Here is an 18,955-nt window from a genome sequence, read left to right as displayed (position 1 = left end):
CTCTGAACAAACCCTTCCATGTTCCATGTTCCATTGTTCCATGAGCATGAGTAAATTTGGTAACTTCAACAAACCTAGGTAAATGCTTTTTAACCCTCCCAGGAACATGTTCCATGTTCCATTGTTCCATGAGCATGAGTAAATTTGGTAACTACAACAAACCTAGGTAAATGCTTTTTAACCCTCCCAACATTGCCATGTGCATGTGCACTCCTCTTACATCAGAGTTCTTACCCATGACCACTCCACCTCAGGACAAAATATTATGCTTCTATAGTTTATCTTACTAATTTCGGAAAGTTTATCCCAAAACCCAGGTAAACTTTTAAAGCCACAAGCAGTTTGATATTCCCAAAAAGGATAAATCTTTGCCCTAATTAAAAGAAAAAATATAATGCTGACAAATTCACAAATCTAATCATAACATTCAAGAAAGTTTCACCGCCACAAGCGGTTTGTGTGCGCGCGCACATATATATGTATATATGTATATATATAGATATATGGTCTTCATCATTTCTCTCTTTTCCAATGCAAAATATAGAAATCTTACTTTCTATCTAGCACGGCAGAAAAACACAAGAAGCGTTGCTGATCGAGCTATACGGGTTGGATGAAGGGCTCCTAGATCTACTACTGCTTCTGCTTCTGTGACTGCCTTTGTTGTTTTAGCTGCTGCCAGCCAATTTCCAGTCTGTAAAGAAAGATACCGGAAGCTCAGTCATATATTGGGGGCAAGGTAAGAAAGATATTAATAATGGAAGCACAAAATAAATTTATAATTTAGATCTCAATCATATCTTGGAGCGTCTGTAGTTTTTCTAGCCTAATCCTCCGTTGCGCTCTCTATGGTGTCTTTAAGAACAATACATAGAGTGTGGGATTGGTATAGCAAGATGTGGAAGAGGGCATGTGAGTATTTGATATGGAGGGATGGGAGGCCAAACCATTTGTTTTCTCACAATCATTTTATCTTTCTTGTTTTTCTCTCTCAATCTTTTAATTTGCCCACTAAAAACTGCTCCCTCACCCATATTATGCTATCTTCTCTTCTCTCTCTCACCAATTATTTTCTTGAAACAAAAGCCATAAAAATGAGCTTCTTCAATTTGCTAAGAATTGAAACTCATTTATTTCCCAATTGCCTTGTTTAGCAGTACACAAGTTCACCTGATCAGGTACTTCTTCTGTATATGCAAAATCTTTGAATGTTCTCTCTCTCTCTCTCTCTCTCTCTCTCTCTCTCTCTCTCTCTCTCTCTCTCTCTCTCTCCCCAACCATTCCAGCTACTGAGCTACCAGTCTTGTGTGGGTGAATAAAAATTTTCTACAACACTCTATTGGTTAATGGGTTTTTAGGAAGATGCATGATGACAGAAAATTGAACTACTTAAACAAACTTTTTGGGTCCACTGATTCTTGCAGTTCTGAAAGTTCAAATTCAACTATACATCCAGCTTGGTAAATTTGAGTTCAATATGCATGATCAGTTGATCACTTCCTACTTCTATGTTATCCTTAAATATTACTCTAATTGCAAGATTTTGAATGATATTTTTGTTTTTTGAGTTTATGTAGAAGCCAAATGATATGCCAAACTTAGAGTTAGAACATCTCCAACAAACCAGTTAAACTCACTTTTAATTAAGTCATTTTCAGCCAATGAACTCAAAGACACTTCTCCAAGAAACTAGCTAGCTATCCACGAATCAAATTTAATCACGTGAGTAGTATAGCTAGCTTTGCTGGAGTGCTCTCACAACATGTTTATTTGAACTCTAATAATTCCTACTTCATCAATTCATTCACCTTAGGTTATAACAATCATATGTATGATTCTCCTCTCCAACTATGCTTTTGTACAATTTGTTGCCTAAGTTATTGCTTTCTATATCATTAATGTTGCATATTTTTTAACTAATGACCTTGACCATGCATGTCTACTGTGAATTATATATATCACAATCGATCATGAGAAAGAAATGGGAGCAAGCATGTTGCTGTAGTGTCCTTTTTAATTAATAGCACACCCACCTAGTTCCCACCCTGACCTCTTGTTTAAAGTACTACATAAGTCGGTACAGCACAAACAATTGCAGTTGAAACATGAGGTGCTCATCACTCCATCAGTCCTCAGGACCTTTTCAAAGTTTCAATGAGGACTAAAACCCTCTACCTAACACATATGTTTAGTTGGATATCAAGATTTATCAACTGACTTAGTGGCTTTTTATTAATTCGATCGAGATTGTCTGAACTTAACTACTTGCGCATGAAACCTAAGACAATCCTTTTTATTTACTTTCAAAATTTGTGTCATGATTTCACATCAATCCAAAAGTTTACAAATCACCGTCCATGTCCCTCTAGTCTGAAATTTGGCCAAACCCCAACTCTCACAGCCCCACAAGAGCTATGGTCAGTGTAGGCATTGGGTGCAAGGAAAACAACACGCTTAACATTGCATTAGTCCACATCTTATTTCTATCATTTATGTCACGACATGGCTCATTCTCTTTTACTCCTATTTTTTGTAATATCTTCAATAATATCTTCCAAAGTGTTGTGCGCTATGTCCAACTTGCAATGTGGTGTCCTTGTTTCGAACCATTTATCTTTTTCTTCTTCCCATTTTATGCATTTTGCTATAGTATTCTATGTCTATTAATTTAGTCTAACGACGATCAGTTTTCACTTTATTAAAAAAATTTACCTGTTCAAATTTAGAAGGCTGTTCTGGAATAAAGGGGAGCTGCACGATAAATAATTATCATGAATCAGGCATAATAAAACAAAATAAAATAAAGTCAAAATTTATCCTTAGCAAGTATATAATTAATGACTTTTTCAAACAGAGCCTTTACCTAAAGGATTTTTTTTTTTTTTTAAATGGGAACTAGTTGTGGGGCCCATTTATACATCAAACTTCAACAATTTGAACTGCTTATTTTTTTTAGTCTTCATTCATAGATAATTTTTGCAAAAAATCAATTCAATCCGAAATCATTTACTCGTTGAATTTCATGATACAATTTGAATGTTTCTTAGAAAATAGTGTTCGTCAATTCTATGAACTCAATTAGATACCTCAAACATTTTTTTATTTTTGATTAATATTTTGCAAGGATTATTCATAAAGTACAAATTGAAAAATAAACGATTCGAATCATAAAAATCCAATGTGGAGTGAGTCATACATACACACATAGTGCTTCCGGTGGACGTTGAAATTAGCATGATTCTAACAAAATTGCAATACAATTTTTGAGTTCTCCAACACTTTTTACATAAATATTCCTCAAAATAATATGTAATAGTTAACAAATAGACGGTTAAAATTATGAAACCACGTATCGTTGCAGCGTAATGTGGTCCTCAATTTTGTTATATTCTTCTGCAAATATCAACACGAACATTTTCATGGTGACGCATGATTTTTTTATTTTTATTTTTTAGATTGTATAATATAATAAGGCTTCATATTTTAATTTTTAATTATCTGGTCACAAAATATCCATGCAGAGATGGAAGACGAACAGTTCTCAGACACAACGCCACCCGCCTCCCTCATCCCGCCATTTCCCAGAGACTCCCGCGGCTCTCTCGAAGTCTTCAACCCCTCCACCTTCTCCTCCGCCGCCAAACCAACAAAAACTACAACCGGTTCACCAGCCTTCCGCTCCGAGCAGACGTGGCAGAGCTGGATAGACCCACTTGTCACCACCCCGGAACCCGACCCATTACCCAACCTCGCCTCCAAGTCCACCCGCGCCGCCGACATCACAACCTCATGGATGGCCCTCAAGGACGTCGCCCACCACTCCCCAACCCCATCTCCGCTGTCCAATATTCAGCAGACAATCTCCTCCTCCTCTGTCGACGCAAACGACAAGCCGTCCGACGACGCCGCGCAGAGGGCTGCCGAATGGGGTCTGGTGCTGAAGACGGACGAGGAGACCGGGAAGCCGCAGGGAGTCGGCGTCCGGACCTCGGGCGGACCCGAAGACTCGACTTCCAAACTGAGTCTTGGCGGAGGAACTGAGACCTCGAGAAGGAACTCGAACAACTCTGCTCGGAGCTCCGGCGAGTTGTCGTCGGACGACGTGTTCGGTGGAGGGAAAGAGAGAGGGATTCCAAGAGTTTCAAACGACTTGAAGGACGCGCTGTCGACGTTTCAGCAGACGTTCGTCGTTTCGGACGCCACCAAACCCGATTACCCGATTCTTTACGCCAGCGCCGGGTTCTTTAAAATGACCGGGTACACCTCCAAGGAGGTCATCGGCAGGAACTGGTAATTAGTTAACTTTTTTACTCTTTACCGTTTTATTAATTTTATTAACACACCCCTCGTTCAGTTACCTCTCTCATCATTTCACCATATAATCGTTGTAATTGGAACAACTTATTTTATTTTACATTGCCATCTAAAGATCAATTTTTAGAATTCAGTCAATTTAGTGACCATTAAGTCAATTACATAATTATATTGCATGTATCAAATAAGTAGACCGTTATGATAATAAGTAGCATTCTCATAAATCGACAATTTTTTCTTTATATATCTATACAAATTTTAATAGAACACTCTTCCTTAACTAAAAATTAAGAAAAAACTATTAAACTCATAATTGAATACTACTTGTTAATAGAACACTTTTTGTCAACTAAAAATCAAGAAAATACTATTATACCCTTTCATGCGTACTTGAAACAAAAAAATTCATGCGCATTAAAGTATTTTCACACAAAACAAATTTTGCTATATTTTTTATTCTATCACCCCACATATTATCAAAACATATCTCTAATTTTAAAAAATAAATAATAAAAATAAAAACCTTAAATCCCAAGTTCTCTCTTCCCCTTGCTCTTGAGAAATTTTTCAGTGTGCTGAGAACACGGCCTGGTACACCAAGTGTCTTGGTACAAGTGGTTAGAAGTTTTTTTTTTTTTTTTTTTTTTTTTGAAATATCCAACAACCTGTATTAAGACACTTGGTGTATCGGACCTTGTTCCTGCAACACTGAAAAGTTTTTCCTATCTCTTTTACATTTTTCTACAACTTCCCTCTTTTCCATATATATATTATTTTCTTTTTAAATCTTTTATATTTACACATACATAGTGTGTGGACTTCATCTAGTATAACTAAATGGTCTATAAATTGAATAAATTTTTCTATAGATAATATTTAGATAATGATAGAGAAAATGAATGGTCCTACTTATACAATTGGAGAAAGAGTTGAAGGGTGGTATCCTTAATTTTATTTTCAACTTTTTGCTATATTTATGGTAACGGAAGTAACGGTATGAAGTGTGAGGAGGGTTGTTTTGATAATTTCGGGGTTTTTTTGGGGTTTTTTTGCAGCCGGTTTTTGCAGGGGGCGGGTACGGACCCGCAAGATGTTGCACAGATAAGGGAGGCTTTGCAAGGGAACAAGAGTTACTGTGGGAGGTTGCTGAATTATAAGAAAGATGGGACCCCTTTTTGGAATTTACTCACTATTGCTCCCATCAAGGACGAGAGTGGGAAAGTTCTCAAATTCATTGGGTATTTTTCTTTCTTTCTTTCTTCATGGTGAATACTTTTTCGTATTGGAAATGTGAGTTGTCATACTATCAATCTCATAATATTTATGGGTCAGTTTCGCGGACGCACAGAGTTTATATTACATTACATTAATAATCTATAAGAAGTAGAATTTAGATTTCATAGAATAACGACATAACATATCATGTCGCCTGATGTCATGAATGATATAACATTTTAGATTGTTTGATGTGACAAATTTCTTGTTCATCTAACTCCATAGTTTTGTAATCATATGTATGCGTTGGGTATAGGAGATTTTTCAGTGTGTTTGAAGCACAGGTATATATGTCATATGTCATTATACAAGTGGAGAGAATAGTTGAAAAAAAAAAAAAAAAAAACTTTTCTTTGGATAATGACATAAGATGTACCATCCGGTGTTCTAGGCATAATGAAAAGGACAAGGATTGTCTGCCCTCCTGCTTCCGATGCCCTTCCGTGCCCTTCTGTTTGTGTGGTCACGATTAATTCACGTCAACATTTTATATTACTATTTATTTTTGTCTTATTATCTCTATAAAATAAAATAATATAAAATATTAACGTAACTTAATCGTGACCACACAAAACAGGATATCATGAAAGGAGATAGAAAGTTGGAGAGCAGAAAATTCTTGTCCTAATGAAAAATTTCTCGGGCAGTAGAAATATGATCGAGTCCATTATTGACTGTCTAGCAGAGTGGGTATAGACACACATGTAAAGTTCCAATAATTGTTACTTTTTCTCCAGCTGGGGCTGCCCTGCTCCTCTCTAGTCTCTATAATCTTGCCAGATTCAATTAGCCTATATAGGACTTGATTGTGATGGAGTGTCGTGTGTGTGTGGACCTTCCTGTCATAGACCACATCTGCACCGTGTATTGTATTGAAGTCTCTCTCCTCACGTTACACATCACGTGAGGAAAAAAAACAGACACAATACAGGGTACAGTATCCAGTAAGCTAATTCCCATGCATGCATGCATGCACTTGCCGAGATCGATCGGATACTCGATGGGTTGGGAGGGAGATGGATGGACATGGCCTAGAGAGACAAGAATGTTGGGGATACGGACATTTTAGCAACTATAGATATGCATTGCATGGGAATGCATGCGATGCTAATTATCCATGCATGCTTTTGTTTACTACTTTCGTGACGTGGCAGAATGCAAGTGGAAGTGAGCAAGCATACAGAGGGGTCCAAGGATAAGATGCTGCGTCCGAATGGATTGCCCGAATCCTTGATTCGATATGATGGTATATATTCTAATTCTTTCTCTAATTCAATTGTTTTTTTTTTTTTCCAGATTTTTTTTTTGGTGACATGATTGAACCAGTACCAGCCATGAAGTACAACGATTTCATAGCTCAACAAGTGACTAACAAAATATCATAAGTTCGAGTAAAAAGAATTTGCTCAATAAACCAAAACGAAAATCGAAGGTGTTTGTTGTGACATAAGCAATTTGAAGACTAACGAAAAATCGACATAGTGAGAGTGTGATGCAGAAAAGTTGCTTCCCAGAGTTTTGAAATCACTGATACTACTTAGAAAATACCCTTTCTTTCCAATTAAAATGTAGTACTAGATAGCTAGAGATAGATTGCGAAATCTGCATATGAAAAGCATCTGTCATTGTTTTCGAGTTCTTATGGAAAATGAACACTCAGTGACTTATCTAAAATTTATATGCTTTCTCTAAATCCAAAAGTTTGCTAGCATTGTTATGCAATCAGTCAAATTTGTACTAAACTGTCATCAAACTCTAGCTTTTTTTTCCGAGTATGAAGTACTACCGGCGTTTTTGAGATAGCGACAATTGATGACTAAAACTGAAACATGTAAATGATTGTCACATTGTCTTAGGTTTTGAGCTAACTGATAATTGGATTTGTTGCAGCTCGTCAGAAAGAGATGGCTTCAAACTCAGTATCTGAACTGGTACAGGCAGTGAAAAGACCAAGATCACTTAGCGAATCAGCAAATCGTCCCTTCTTTAGAAAGTCAGAAGGTGGCAGGGCAGAGGAGAGAACAGATCAACCTCCAGGGAGGAGAAACTCTGAGAGTGTTGGTCCACCTAGGCGAAACTCACGCGGGGATCATCCTAAAATCTCAATGCAGCGTATCAACGAGTTGCCTGAAAAGAAACCGAAAAAAACTAGCCGGCTTTCTTTCATGGGGTATAATTTCATCTGTTCATATGAATATAACTACTGAGAAATGTTAAGGCATGCATAGACTTAATACTTTCCTCTACTATTTTACTTCACAACTTTAGGAGGATTAGGAAAAGCCAAACTATTGAGGAAAGCTTTGACACCGGAGTCCCTGCGGATAGCTATGAGAGTGACGAGGAGAGACCGGACAGTCTTGATGACAAAGTAAGACAGAAGGAAATGAGGAAGGGTATTGATCTTGCTACAACACTCGAACGTATTGAGAAAAACTTTGTCATTACTGATCCAAGGCTGCCTGATAATCCCATCGTAAGTCAATTTCACTCAAACTTTGTCATTAAATTTTCACAATCGAGATTTAAATAACGCAAGATTTAAGCATGTGATATTTATGAGCGTTTGCATTTCAGATATTTGCGTCCGACAGTTTCTTAGAGCTTACAGAGTACAGCCGCGAAGAAATATTGGGAAGAAATTGCAGGTGTACTTCAATACAAATAAACTGATTTTGTTGTCTGGCGAGTTGCTTTAAGAAGCTCAATGATCCTCATTCGGGATCTGATCATCCCAAAATGTTCAGCACTTAGAAGAGGGTTCTAATTTGTTTTGTTGTTTGGATTTCTTTAGGTTCCTGCAAGGACCTGAAACTGATCCGGAAACTGTGAAGAAAATAAGAGATGCAATCAACAACCAGACTGAAGTTACCGTGCAGCTCATCAATTATTCGAAAAGCGGTATGTTTCCTTTTTCCATTTTACTCAAGGCACATCAATTAACTACACTTAACAAACAATAAGGAAAATAAGTTTATACTTGAGCTGCAATCCAAATTTACCCTTCCATAATTAACTAAAATCTGTTTGCGCTCGATCCAGGTAAAAAGTTCTGGAATGTATTTCATCTGCAGCCTATGCGTGATCAAAAGGTACGATCTACACAGATATTGAACGAAAACAATGCGACTACAGTTACCTGCAATAGAAAAGACTCCGGAACTGAATGACATATGAAATTTTACTTGTTTCGGTAAATAGGGGGAGGTGCAGTATTTTATTGGGGTACAACTAGATGGCAGTGAGCATATTGAGCCTCTTAAGAACGCTATTCCTGAAGACACTGTAAAAGAGAGCGAAATACTGGTCTCAACTTTCTTCACATTTTTCTTTTTTTGGTTTTCTGTTCCTGTATTCTGCTCTTGAATTTCTGTTCAGAATTAAGCTTATTTATACGGTATGTGATTTCTACTTTTAGATCAGAGAAACTGCTGAAAATGTCGATGAGGCAGCGAGAGAACTTCCTGATGCCAATTTGGTAATGTCTTGATTTAAATCCTCGTCATCTTAAATTTTTTTGTATGTTTACGAATTTGACAGCATCCTTTTCTACTGCAGAAACCAGAAGATCTATGGATGAACCATTCGAAGGTTGTTCACCCAAAGCCTCATAGAAAATATACCCCCTCTTGGGTAGCTATCCAAAAGGTACTGATCATCATTCAGTTGTGTATGGTTCATGGATTTCGCGTAGTGGGAAAAGAAAACCTCTCTCGATTTTCAGAATTCAGGATTTATTTTAAGAACCTTGAGTTGCAAGCAACTAAAATTGAGCGAAGTAATGCTTCTTTTCAGAGACGTGGTTTATGTGAATGTACTTTAGCCCTTTTATTATCCACTAAAATTTAGAGTAGAAGCTCTAACTTTGGCAATTTCTTTTTTGTTTTTCGGGTTAGCATTCATTTTTGTGGTATAGGAAATCACTTACATTTTGTGGATTTATGTATGCACTATGCATGGAAGTTTTGATTAATAATGCAGATTTATCTCATACATAAAGATATATTTGGTCTATTAAGTGTTAGGGCTTTCTTCTTTTGATTTTCTTGAATATCTTCACCCTTTATATTACGGTAGATTGCTGAAGGAACCCTTGATTCTGCAGATTATAGACAGTGGAGAGCCGATCGGATTGAAACATTTTAGGCCTATAAAACCCTTGGGATCTGGTGATACTGGCAAGTTAGTATTTTCTATCTTCGCATTTTTACCTCCGGTTTTCACTATTAATATAATGAACTTGAGGAATGTTAATTACTTGGTGGCTCTGATCGAAATCCATTGAATAAAACTATAGATCTTTAGTATACATTCGTTTTTACTTGTCGATATTTAGGAGAAGTCTTTTAGTTGCAAACTCATACGAATCATTCAACATTATATGTTCTTATGTCAGTGTGCATTTGGTTGAACTGTGTGGAACTGGTCACTACTTCGCCATGAAGGCCATGGATAAGGGTGTCATGCTCAATCGCAACAAGGTACTGAAATCCATGATTTTATGCGTGTTGATTACCTTGCCTTACGCTTTATTTGGAGTCACGTTGTGGTACTGCCACTTCCATATCTCTTTACAGGACTCCTTTCGTTCCTTTCTTGCAGGTGCACAGAGCTTGCGCGGAGAGAGAGATCCTTGACATATTGGATCACCCTTTTCTTCCTGCATTGTATGCTTCATTTCAGGTTAGCAAGAATGGATGATTTCTGTCTGCAGAACTCATCTTTTTGTTTCTTTCACACTCTTGCTTTTGCCTTATTCATTTTGTCACAAGGCAACACCTGACTTAAGATTAAAACTATCATTTATATATGTTAGACATTGCTTACTTACATATGGATTTCTTTTCAAACTTCAACATCTATAAATTTTGCAGACCAAAACACATGTCTGCCTCATTACTGATTACTACCCTGGTGGAGAACTCTTCGTGCTTTTGGACAGACAACCGACGAAGGTTCTTAAGGAGGATTCTGCGAGGTAAATTACGAGAAATGATAATGATGCAATAGGTTACAGACAATTGAAAGTTTGTTAAGTTTGAGCAGAAATAATTGGTTTAACTACTATTGCAGTTGAATATTTCAGTATTTCTAGTCAAATACTATTCAAATTTTGATTGCGATCAAAGGTTTTACCGAATTGTAAACAAACGACTGAGTGCTGTTTTGTGTGGACAACTGTAGATTTTACGTTGCAGAGGTAGTTGTTGCACTGGAGTATCTTCACTGTCAGGGTAAGTTGCGTGCATCATTCACATGACTTTCTCAGTGTTGCAATGATGTTTGTCCTTCCCAGTATCTTCAAGTTATTGTATTGAGCCTTCTGTTGTTTTCACAGGGATAATATACAGGGATTTGAAGCCAGAAAATGTTTTACTTCAGAGCAATGGGCATGTGTCGCTGACAGATTTCGATCTATCATGTTTAACATCTTGCAAACCACAGGTATCCAACCACATCTTACAAACCATATCTTACTTTGGAACTAAAAGAAAAAGTCCTTTTCGTTCTGAAGTAATAATTTTGTTTCCCTTCAGCTTCTACTTCCAAGCATCAACGAAAAGAAAAAACATCGCAAACCTCAACAGAATATGATCTTCATGGCTGAACCAATGAGAGCATCAAATTCCTTCGTTGGAACTGAAGAGTACATAGCTCCGGTGTGACACTTCAGGACACGCTCTTTTTTAGTCTTTTCTTCCAAGATATGTCAAACTTCAGGACTCTTCATATTTACTGCTTTGTGTTCCCACTACCTTTGCAGGAAATCATAACTGGAGCAGGTCATACTAGTGCAGTGGACTGGTGGGCTCTTGGTACGCAATTTATTCAATTTCGTATTTCAATTATTTTTTTCGGCTTTTAGTATGTCATCTGTGCATGAGAATGATAAGAAACTGTCTTCATCGCCTCATGACGGGAGTGTCTTACCTCTTCAAGAAATTAAATCATTCGTCTACCATCTGCCACCTCTACTGATCAACTGCATCTTTTTTTCAGGTATTCTTCTGTATGAAATGCTCTATGGATATACACCGTTCAGGGGGAAAACAAGGCAAAAGACATTCGCCAATATTCTTCACAAGGATCTTAAATTTCCAGGAAGTATATCGGTAAGATTTACTGTTTGCGTGTATAGATACACATACCTATATGAAATGTGTATATTCTTGCACAAATAATTCTGTAGGTTCACTTGCGTCTCACAATGCGTTTATGATTGCTTGTTTGATGTGCTTTGGCGGAGACATTAGGATCTATAGAGAGAGCATTATGCAGACGAGCACAGACATTTTTCTTCATTCACAAACTGCAACTCTGAGTTACAAATATAATATTCGTGAAGTTAGAAATTACAAAGTGAAAATGTTCCTCTTTGGTTTGGATGCTAACGGAGTTGTGTCCTGATGCAGGCAAGTCTCCAAGCAAAGCAGTTAATGTATCGGTTGTTGCACCGTGATCCCAAAAACAGATTGGGCTCACAGGAAGGAGCAGATGAAATTAAGCGCCATCCGTTCTTCAAGGGCGTCAACTGGGCTCTCGTTCGCTGCATGGTAACACCGAAGGGCTTACAAATTGCAATGCCCGAAGCATTAAAATTTAGAAAGTTCAAGGAGTTCATACTGAAAAGTTTTTAAATTTGCAGAACCCTCCTCAACTCGATGCTCCTCTCTTTGGAAAAACTGAAGCCGAGAAGGGAGCAGATGCTGTAGATCCTGAGATGCAAGATTTACAAACAAATATATTCTAAGAGGTATATATAATATATCTTCTCCACCCGGTTCCGAAGAATTCTGAATGTTGCTAGCATTATTAGTAGATTAACACTTTGCTTTCTTGGTCAGGAATTTTCCGGTGCACGTTTTGAGTACTTGAACTTTATCTCATTCGGGAAATTGCGAAGAAAAGCTCATCGTTTCGTTCAAACATTCCGGTGTCGTTGATTTGCTTGTGTGTTATTGTTAGCAAATTTCAAAACGGGCTGGTCCTGGAGGATGTTGCAGTTTGTTGATAGAACTTTAAGGTTTTTAATAATTGTTCGTATGATGTCTGCAAAGTGTGATGTTTCTGTTATCTATGTTGGTTTGTACTCCAAAAATTTGAAATTTAATTAATTCATTTAACCTGTTTTTCTGTCTGTCTTTATTACTCCATTGTCTTTATTACTCCGGCCTGAATGATTTTTTAAGGGTGATCTTCTAAAGAAGATAAAAAAAACTAAACGGTTTTGGTTATGAAATTCATATGATGCACGTATACATTATTCAAAAGAAGTGAATATGTTCATTCTCTGATAAAAAAACGTAAGTATTATCCTGTGTAAACCTAGACGTCTTGCAAATTGAGCTCTAATAGTACCACATCGGAAAAAGGTGAGAACCTAAATAACTTATAAGTTGTCAGAAAATAAGCAAATAATGTATATTAAACTGACTAATCATGCCGACCATTTACAAACTCAGACATGACTCATGAAGAGGGTGAGAATCAAGCTGAGTTTGTCTAGCATAGACCGGCTCAGAACATGAATAGAGATCCACAACCATTATATCCTTAATTACTAGACCATGTATGTCGATTAATGTTATGAGCCGGTTCATTCAGCAATTTTCAAATCAAGTTTTAGCTGAAATATCACATCATGTCCTTGTCCTTTCACTTTGGCAGGTCTTTTGTCATTTGGTGAGTCCACAAAATTATTGGGGGCGTACATAATTTCTCTATGTACTCCTATCATATGAACGATTCTTCCAATGGATCATGAGTGTCAAGAATATTACAAAATGCCAAAGTTGTGATGTGAGAGTGTACAGCCCTGCCGGCATTCACTTGTGGAAGCGACAACTCATCCTCCGCAAAATTTAAACGCACATGGTTTGTTTAAAACTCAAAATTTAAGCAATTGACCAATTCACTCGAAATGACAACAGAGTGGCTTTGTGTACTTGATGCCAAGCCCTTATTTTTTAACCAAACTGAAACCACCGTGAGTGTTAAAAACAAGAAAGCCATAACAAATTATTAAAAAACCTCCATACGAACTTTCTTTTTTCTTTCTATAATCAGAATCGTTCAGTTTTTTAATCTTATATGAAGTTTATTTCTATGGTATAATACTTGTGTTTTACCTACTTGAATAATACTTGCATTTTTTTCACTGGGAGAATGCACATATTCTACCTTTTGCGAAAAGTGTATTTTCATCATATAAACTCTATAGTCAATATCGTTCAGTTTTTTAATCTCATTTGAAGATAATCCTAGGGAAAAATTATTTGAATTAGAAATCTTTTAGTCAACCAAATGTATCAAATAAATAGACGGTTCATTATGAACATATTACTTGGTATTCACACCGTCGATTTGTTTCATACATTTTGATGACTAAACAAACTCCATTTGATTTTTTTTTTTTTTTTTTTTTTTTTTTTTTTGTAGGAATCATCTTCCAATAAAGATATAAATTGAACTTTATGAAATTCATAAGATAAATATACAATATTCGAAAAAAGTGAGATATGTACATTCCCACGTGATGAAACACGAGTATTATCTTATAAAAACCAAGATTTTCTTATGGGTAATGCTAGGAAAACAAAATTTGTAAATAAAATTTTAGAAACTAAATTACATAGAAGTTGATGATTGGTTTATTACTTAAGCGTTGATAAACATACTCATATCTATTAGTGACACATTATTTAATTTCTAAATTTAATCTCCTTAACATTACTGTTATACATCGAATCATGATAAAATTTTCGTATGTTACATCTCAACTCATTTTTCACGCATTTATTGGGCCGATAATTTCAGGCTCACAGTCGCTCTATTATTGACTTTGCACAAATATTACAAGGGCAATGGAGCAGCTTTGCTGGTGTGATTGTCTTAAATATCATTTGGTCCACCCACGTGGCACTTGAGTTGATTCTGTTATGAATTATCTTTATCCTTGTACTAACATAGAGCACACAATTTATGTGTGTAAACAACCGTCCACTTCTTTCTACATTCTCCTCAAGCACAATAGCTTCAGTTCATTTAAACAATTTAAAAAATATTATGATTTCACTTACTTGTATGAAAAAATGATGGTGAGACAATTTCTCTTCATAAGTGCATATTTTATGTAAATATGTTGATACAACATTATTATTTTACCCTTCTTATGTAAATATTGTGCATAAAAAATGAGGGCAAAATGGAAAAAAAAAAAAAAGGATATGATTGTCATTTTGTCAAAAGGTACAAAATTACTATTTTACCCTCATTATCTCAACTTTGTGTATTCAAAAGTGAGGGACAAAATTGAAAAAAGCGGGCAAAAAGGTTGGCAAGGTATGTTCTCTTAATAATATACAAGATAATATAGATAAATAGATAAACATCCACTCAACCACACTATCTCAAGAATAATCACTTACCCTTGCGTTTGAACAACAGACCGTAACATAATCTCATAAATCATTTTGTGCAACAACAAAAGCAAACTTGAGAAAAGTTGATCGCATTGTACCCAAATACCAGTTTATCATCTCGAACGCCCTCAGTGTTGTGGGTGAAACACACTATTTATCCGACTATCTTGCTTCTCACGTGATATGATTCATCCGTCGCATGAAAGTTATTTGGAGAATGAGAAAGGGAGAATCATTACGTTGAAGTTGGAGACATGCTATGCCCCATTGCTCAACCACTACATATGACCGTGTCACTACTGCACAGAATGCAGAGTTCAGATCCCACTTCTAGGTCCTCCTCTGCAACTAAAAAACCTTTCTTTGTATCAAAAAAAAAAAAAAAAAAATTCTATTCCATTTTACTAATTATGATTAGATTATTAAATCTGGATTAGGGTTCTCTGCACTCTGCAGCAACACAGGTAGAATCTCCAACCATTATCATCCAAACATCCAAAATATTAAACTAATTAAACAAAAGTTAGATCCATTTGATAAACTAATTAAAAGCTGATTAATATTATAATTATTATAATTTATACATAGTAATACACAGATGGTCCACATGAACTCCTTTCCTCCATACCTATAAAGCATAATTTTACAGCAAACCAAACAAAATTGTACGACCTGGAGCGAGTGAGAGTGGGTGGGCAGCCCAGCTGTTCATATAAATATTACCTTCTTCCTTCCATAAACAAACCCTTTTACTCAGGTTCGTCATAATCATTCACACCATTACCTCTCTCTCTCTCTCTCTCTCTCTCTCTCTCTATTTCTTGGATTCCTACTTTCTTCATTTTCCAGGAAAATATTTTACTGTCTACTTCCCGAGAAAACATTCTTTATTACTTCCCCCTCGCTCTCTCTACTTTCCTAGAAAAGTTCACTTCTTTCTTTGATTGATTGATTACTCATTTTCTCTCACTCCAATCCTCCAAGAACCCATCTTTCTTTCAATCCTTGCATCCCCACGAAAATCCCACGATTCACTTAATTCCCCCACCGAGCTCTCAGAGCTCCAATGGCGGCCGAGAACGCGCTCAAATCGAGGGAGGTCTCCGCCATGATCAAACAGGGCTTCATCTCCGATCAAACCCTCTCCTTCTCGCCGTCAAGATCCCTCTCCAAGCTCTATTCCCCCACCTCCTCGCCCTCCAAGCCCCTCTCCTCCCCTCCTTCTCCCCAACCGCCGCCGCCGCAACTCGCCGGGTCAAATCACTCTCTGACTCGACCGACCCCGTCCCAAACCCTCTACGAGATGATGTCCGACGACCAGAACCGGGACTCCAAGCTCCTCCCGGACCGGAAAATCCATGAGAAAGTCCACAGGCTTCTCCAAAACGCGCCGTTTCGGAACCCCAATTGGGGAGGGCTGGTGTCCGGCGACGTCAGGCTGACGGTGGTGGCCAAGGACGGGTTCAGGGTGTCGATGGACGTGCACAAGAGCGTGCTGGCGGCGAAAAGCCGGTTCTTTGCCGAAAAGCTCCGAAAGGAGCGGGGGGTTTCGCACTGCGTGGAGATTTCGGACTGCGATGACGTGGAGGTGTATGTGGAGGCTGTGGTGCTCATGTACTCTGATGATCTGAAGAGGACGTTGATGGGTGAGGAGGTCTCTAGGGTTTTGGGTTTGCTAAAGGTATGTGCTTTTGGCTTTTGCTTTTAGCATTTTCTCTGTTTTGTTTCTCTCTGTCTTATGCTCTGTTTGGTTGGTGAGAAAATTTTGGATTAGGATTGTGAGTTTTGGAAATCTGTGCACTTTTGGGATAGTCAATACACGTAATTGATGTACTGTTAAAGTTACTAAAATAGGGCAAATAAAAACTTATCGAAATTAGGAATCCTAATTCTTGTATTGTACACGTCTTTGATGAATCGTTAATTTTTTTTTTTTTTTTAATTCCCGAAATTTTTTAATTCCAGAAATCCCATTTTACATTTGCAATTTCTTGTGCAAAGCTGCATTTTTGTTTTCCTAGTTGTTTGTCTTTTAAAATCAACAGCCCGAATCTGTATTTTCTAAAATCTATATGAAAATTTGAAAAAAGAATCGAATATTCGATAACTAGGAGTCACGGTCTCTGTATTTGTTTATCGTTTGTCTAGTTTGTGACGATGAATGTTTGTGAAATTTTTGTTTGTTGCAGGTAGCTGCTGCTATAATGTATGATGAGGGGATTGCCTCATGCTTGGAGTATTTGGAAGCTGTTCCGTGGTCCGAGGAAGAAGAGGAGAAAGTTGTATCGCAACTCGGTGAGCTCCAGCTTCATGAAGACTTAGCCAGTGAAGTTCTGCTCAGAGTTTCGTCTGAATTGTCCACTTCTGCAAGAGCTGATGGCATTTTCATGAGACTGCTGACCGGCGTTCTTCAAGCAAAAGATGATAGAGCTCGGAGGGAAATGAAGACGCTCATTTCTCGGTTGCTCAGAGAGGATGCAGGCAGTGACAGCAATAGGATTGATGTCTCTAAAGAAACCCTTTATCATCTTTGCCACAGATGTGTGAGTTCTCTTGTCCTGTGCTTATCTGAAGCTACATCTGCGGATGACGGCAGGCGGGACCGCGGGGTTTTGATGGCAGAGATAGCGAGAGAGGCTGATAACATGCAGTGGATTGTTGGTATTCTGGTGGACAAGCAAATGGGCGAGGAGTTTGTCAAGTTATGGGCGGATCAGAAGGAGCTTGTGGACCTGCATTCGAAGATTCCAACCATGTACAGGCATGAAATCAGCAGGATCACTGCTCAGCTATGCGTTGCAATTGGGAGCAGGAATTTGCTTGTGCCGAAAGAAACAAGATTCTTGTTGCTATCGACATGGCTGGAAGCTCTGTATGAAGATTTCGGATGGATGAGGAGGGCTTCTTCGAGATCTATTGATAAGAAACTGGTTGAAGAGGGAATAAGCCAGACAATTCTCACACTGCCATTGCAGCAGCAGCAGACAATTTTGCTTAATTGGTTCGATCGGTTTCTAAACAAGGGAGACGATTGCCCCAACATTCAGAAGGCATTCGAGGTTTGGTGGAGAAGAGCTTTTATCAAACACGTATCGGAGCAGGAAAATACTCAGTTGCAAATAACTGTTTGTGACTATCCAAGCTGAATAAAATCTACATACAATGTACACGTACATAAAAGCAATACGTTTGTATTCCGTACCAGTTTTTATCGCATAGTTTTTGTTGGCGCTCACGAGCGAAAACTACACAACTCTAGGCACTGTGACCTACAAATCTCTGAAATGGAAACATTTTTTTACGGTTTCTCAACATTATTTCTCTGAGCGGCTAGAATTTAGAGAGAGATGTCAATTTTGAAGATCAATGCTATGAAAATATTACATACAAATTATACAGGCGTCCATCTCTGGTTAGCAAAGTTCATGCTCCTGATTATTAAAGAATGAATTTAAGCTATTTTTTTAATTATTTTTTTTTTAAATAAATAAATTATGTAGACTATCTTAAATTAATTTTATGAACATTTTAACCTAAAAATATTTAAATTTCGATAAATATTGAAAAATCACTCAACCGACACTATGAAAATCATTAGACACTATGAAAGAATATGAAATGCATAAAAGAATATGAAATGCATGATACAAATGTTTTTGTAAGATGGTAGAGAGAGAAATTGGAAGAATTGTAGGAAAAAAAGTGAATTTTGGGTGGATGTTTGAACAAATATACAGGTATTTGTAGAGTTTTTTTAATGAAGTTTGAATTAAATAAATTTTTAAAATTATTTTAATTGTTGGATTTAAATTGGGGTCTTTAAATCTTTTTTTTTTATCATTGGATTTAATCATATTAGATCTCAACCGTTGGATTCAATAAATTTATAAATATAAAACTAAAAAAAATTAAAGTTGAATTTGGACCGTTGGATTAGTCAACGG

General features: G+C 37.1%; 2 protein-coding genes across 5 annotated transcripts; both read left to right on the top strand.

Moving 5' to 3' along the window:
* Positions 1–407: 407 nt before the first annotated feature.
* Positions 408–12,727, top strand: PHOT1 (phototropin 1). 3 transcript variants are annotated; one of them, XM_068481255.2, is made up of 24 exons: positions 408–739; positions 3,522–4,290; positions 5,370–5,552; positions 6,744–6,835; positions 7,480–7,759; positions 7,858–8,065; positions 8,167–8,237; positions 8,384–8,490; positions 8,632–8,681; positions 8,791–8,895; positions 9,008–9,067; positions 9,148–9,237; positions 9,695–9,771; positions 9,986–10,070; positions 10,192–10,272; positions 10,464–10,567; positions 10,774–10,823; positions 10,928–11,034; positions 11,127–11,249; positions 11,354–11,405; positions 11,590–11,702; positions 12,003–12,143; positions 12,236–12,343; positions 12,435–12,727. In XM_068481255.2, exons 2-23 carry the CDS (start codon positions 3,524–3,526, stop codon positions 12,338–12,340), a joined length of 3,051 nt encoding a protein of 1,016 aa, XP_068337356.2. In that variant the 5' UTR covers positions 408–739; positions 3,522–3,523; the 3' UTR covers positions 12,341–12,343; positions 12,435–12,727. The 3 variants fall into 3 exon arrangements, with proteins under 3 accessions (XP_068337356.2, XP_088535551.1, XP_088535552.1); XM_088679425.1 differs by lacking the exon at positions 408–739 and adding an exon at positions 878–1,178; XM_088679426.1 differs by lacking the exon at positions 408–739 and adding an exon at positions 3,197–3,422.
* A 2,893-nt stretch (positions 12,728–15,620) lies between these two features.
* Positions 15,621–18,323, top strand: LOC137741748 (BTB/POZ domain-containing protein At5g60050). 2 transcript variants are annotated; one of them, XM_068481471.2, is made up of 2 exons: positions 15,621–16,696; positions 17,205–18,323. In XM_068481471.2, the coding sequence occupies exons 1-2, from the start codon at positions 16,078–16,080 to the stop codon at positions 18,155–18,157; spliced, it is 1,572 nt and encodes a 523-aa protein (XP_068337572.2). In that variant the 5' UTR covers positions 15,621–16,077; the 3' UTR covers positions 18,158–18,323. The 2 variants fall into 2 exon arrangements, with proteins under 2 accessions (XP_068337572.2, XP_068337571.2); XM_068481470.2 differs by having other exon boundaries at positions 15,623–16,692; positions 17,201–18,323.
* The last annotated feature ends 632 nt before the right edge of the window (positions 18,324–18,955 follow it).

Source organism: Pyrus communis, chromosome 11, assembly GCF_041283825.1.
Source record: "Pyrus communis isolate YQ-2024b chromosome 11, ASM4128382v1, whole genome shotgun sequence".
Taxonomy (NCBI): Eukaryota; Viridiplantae; Streptophyta; class Magnoliopsida; order Rosales; family Rosaceae; genus Pyrus; species Pyrus communis.
The sequence above is the reverse complement of the archived record's forward strand: the minus strand, read 5'-3'. Positions and strand labels throughout refer to the sequence as shown.

What these genes read in the sequence shown, in the direction of transcription:
- PHOT1 (XM_068481255.2), top strand. Translation starts at nt 3,524, where the DNA reads ATGGAAGACGAACAGTTCTCAGACACAACGCCACCCGCCTCCCTCATC. An exon ending in AATTTCCAGGAAGTATATCG is followed by an intron (nt 11,703 to 12,002) that starts GTAAGATTTACT and finishes GTCCTGATGCAG; the next exon opens with GCAAGTCTCCAAGCAAAGCA. An exon ending in GGGCTCTCGTTCGCTGCATG is followed by an intron (nt 12,144 to 12,235) that starts GTAACACCGAAG and finishes TTAAATTTGCAG; the next exon opens with AACCCTCCTCAACTCGATGC.
- LOC137741748 (XM_068481471.2), top strand. Translation starts at nt 16,078, where the DNA reads ATGGCGGCCGAGAACGCGCTCAAATCGAGGGAGGTCTCCGCCATGATC. An exon ending in TTTGGGTTTGCTAAAGGTAT is followed by an intron (nt 16,697 to 17,204) that starts GTGCTTTTGGCT and finishes TGTTGCAGGTAG; the next exon opens with CTGCTGCTATAATGTATGAT.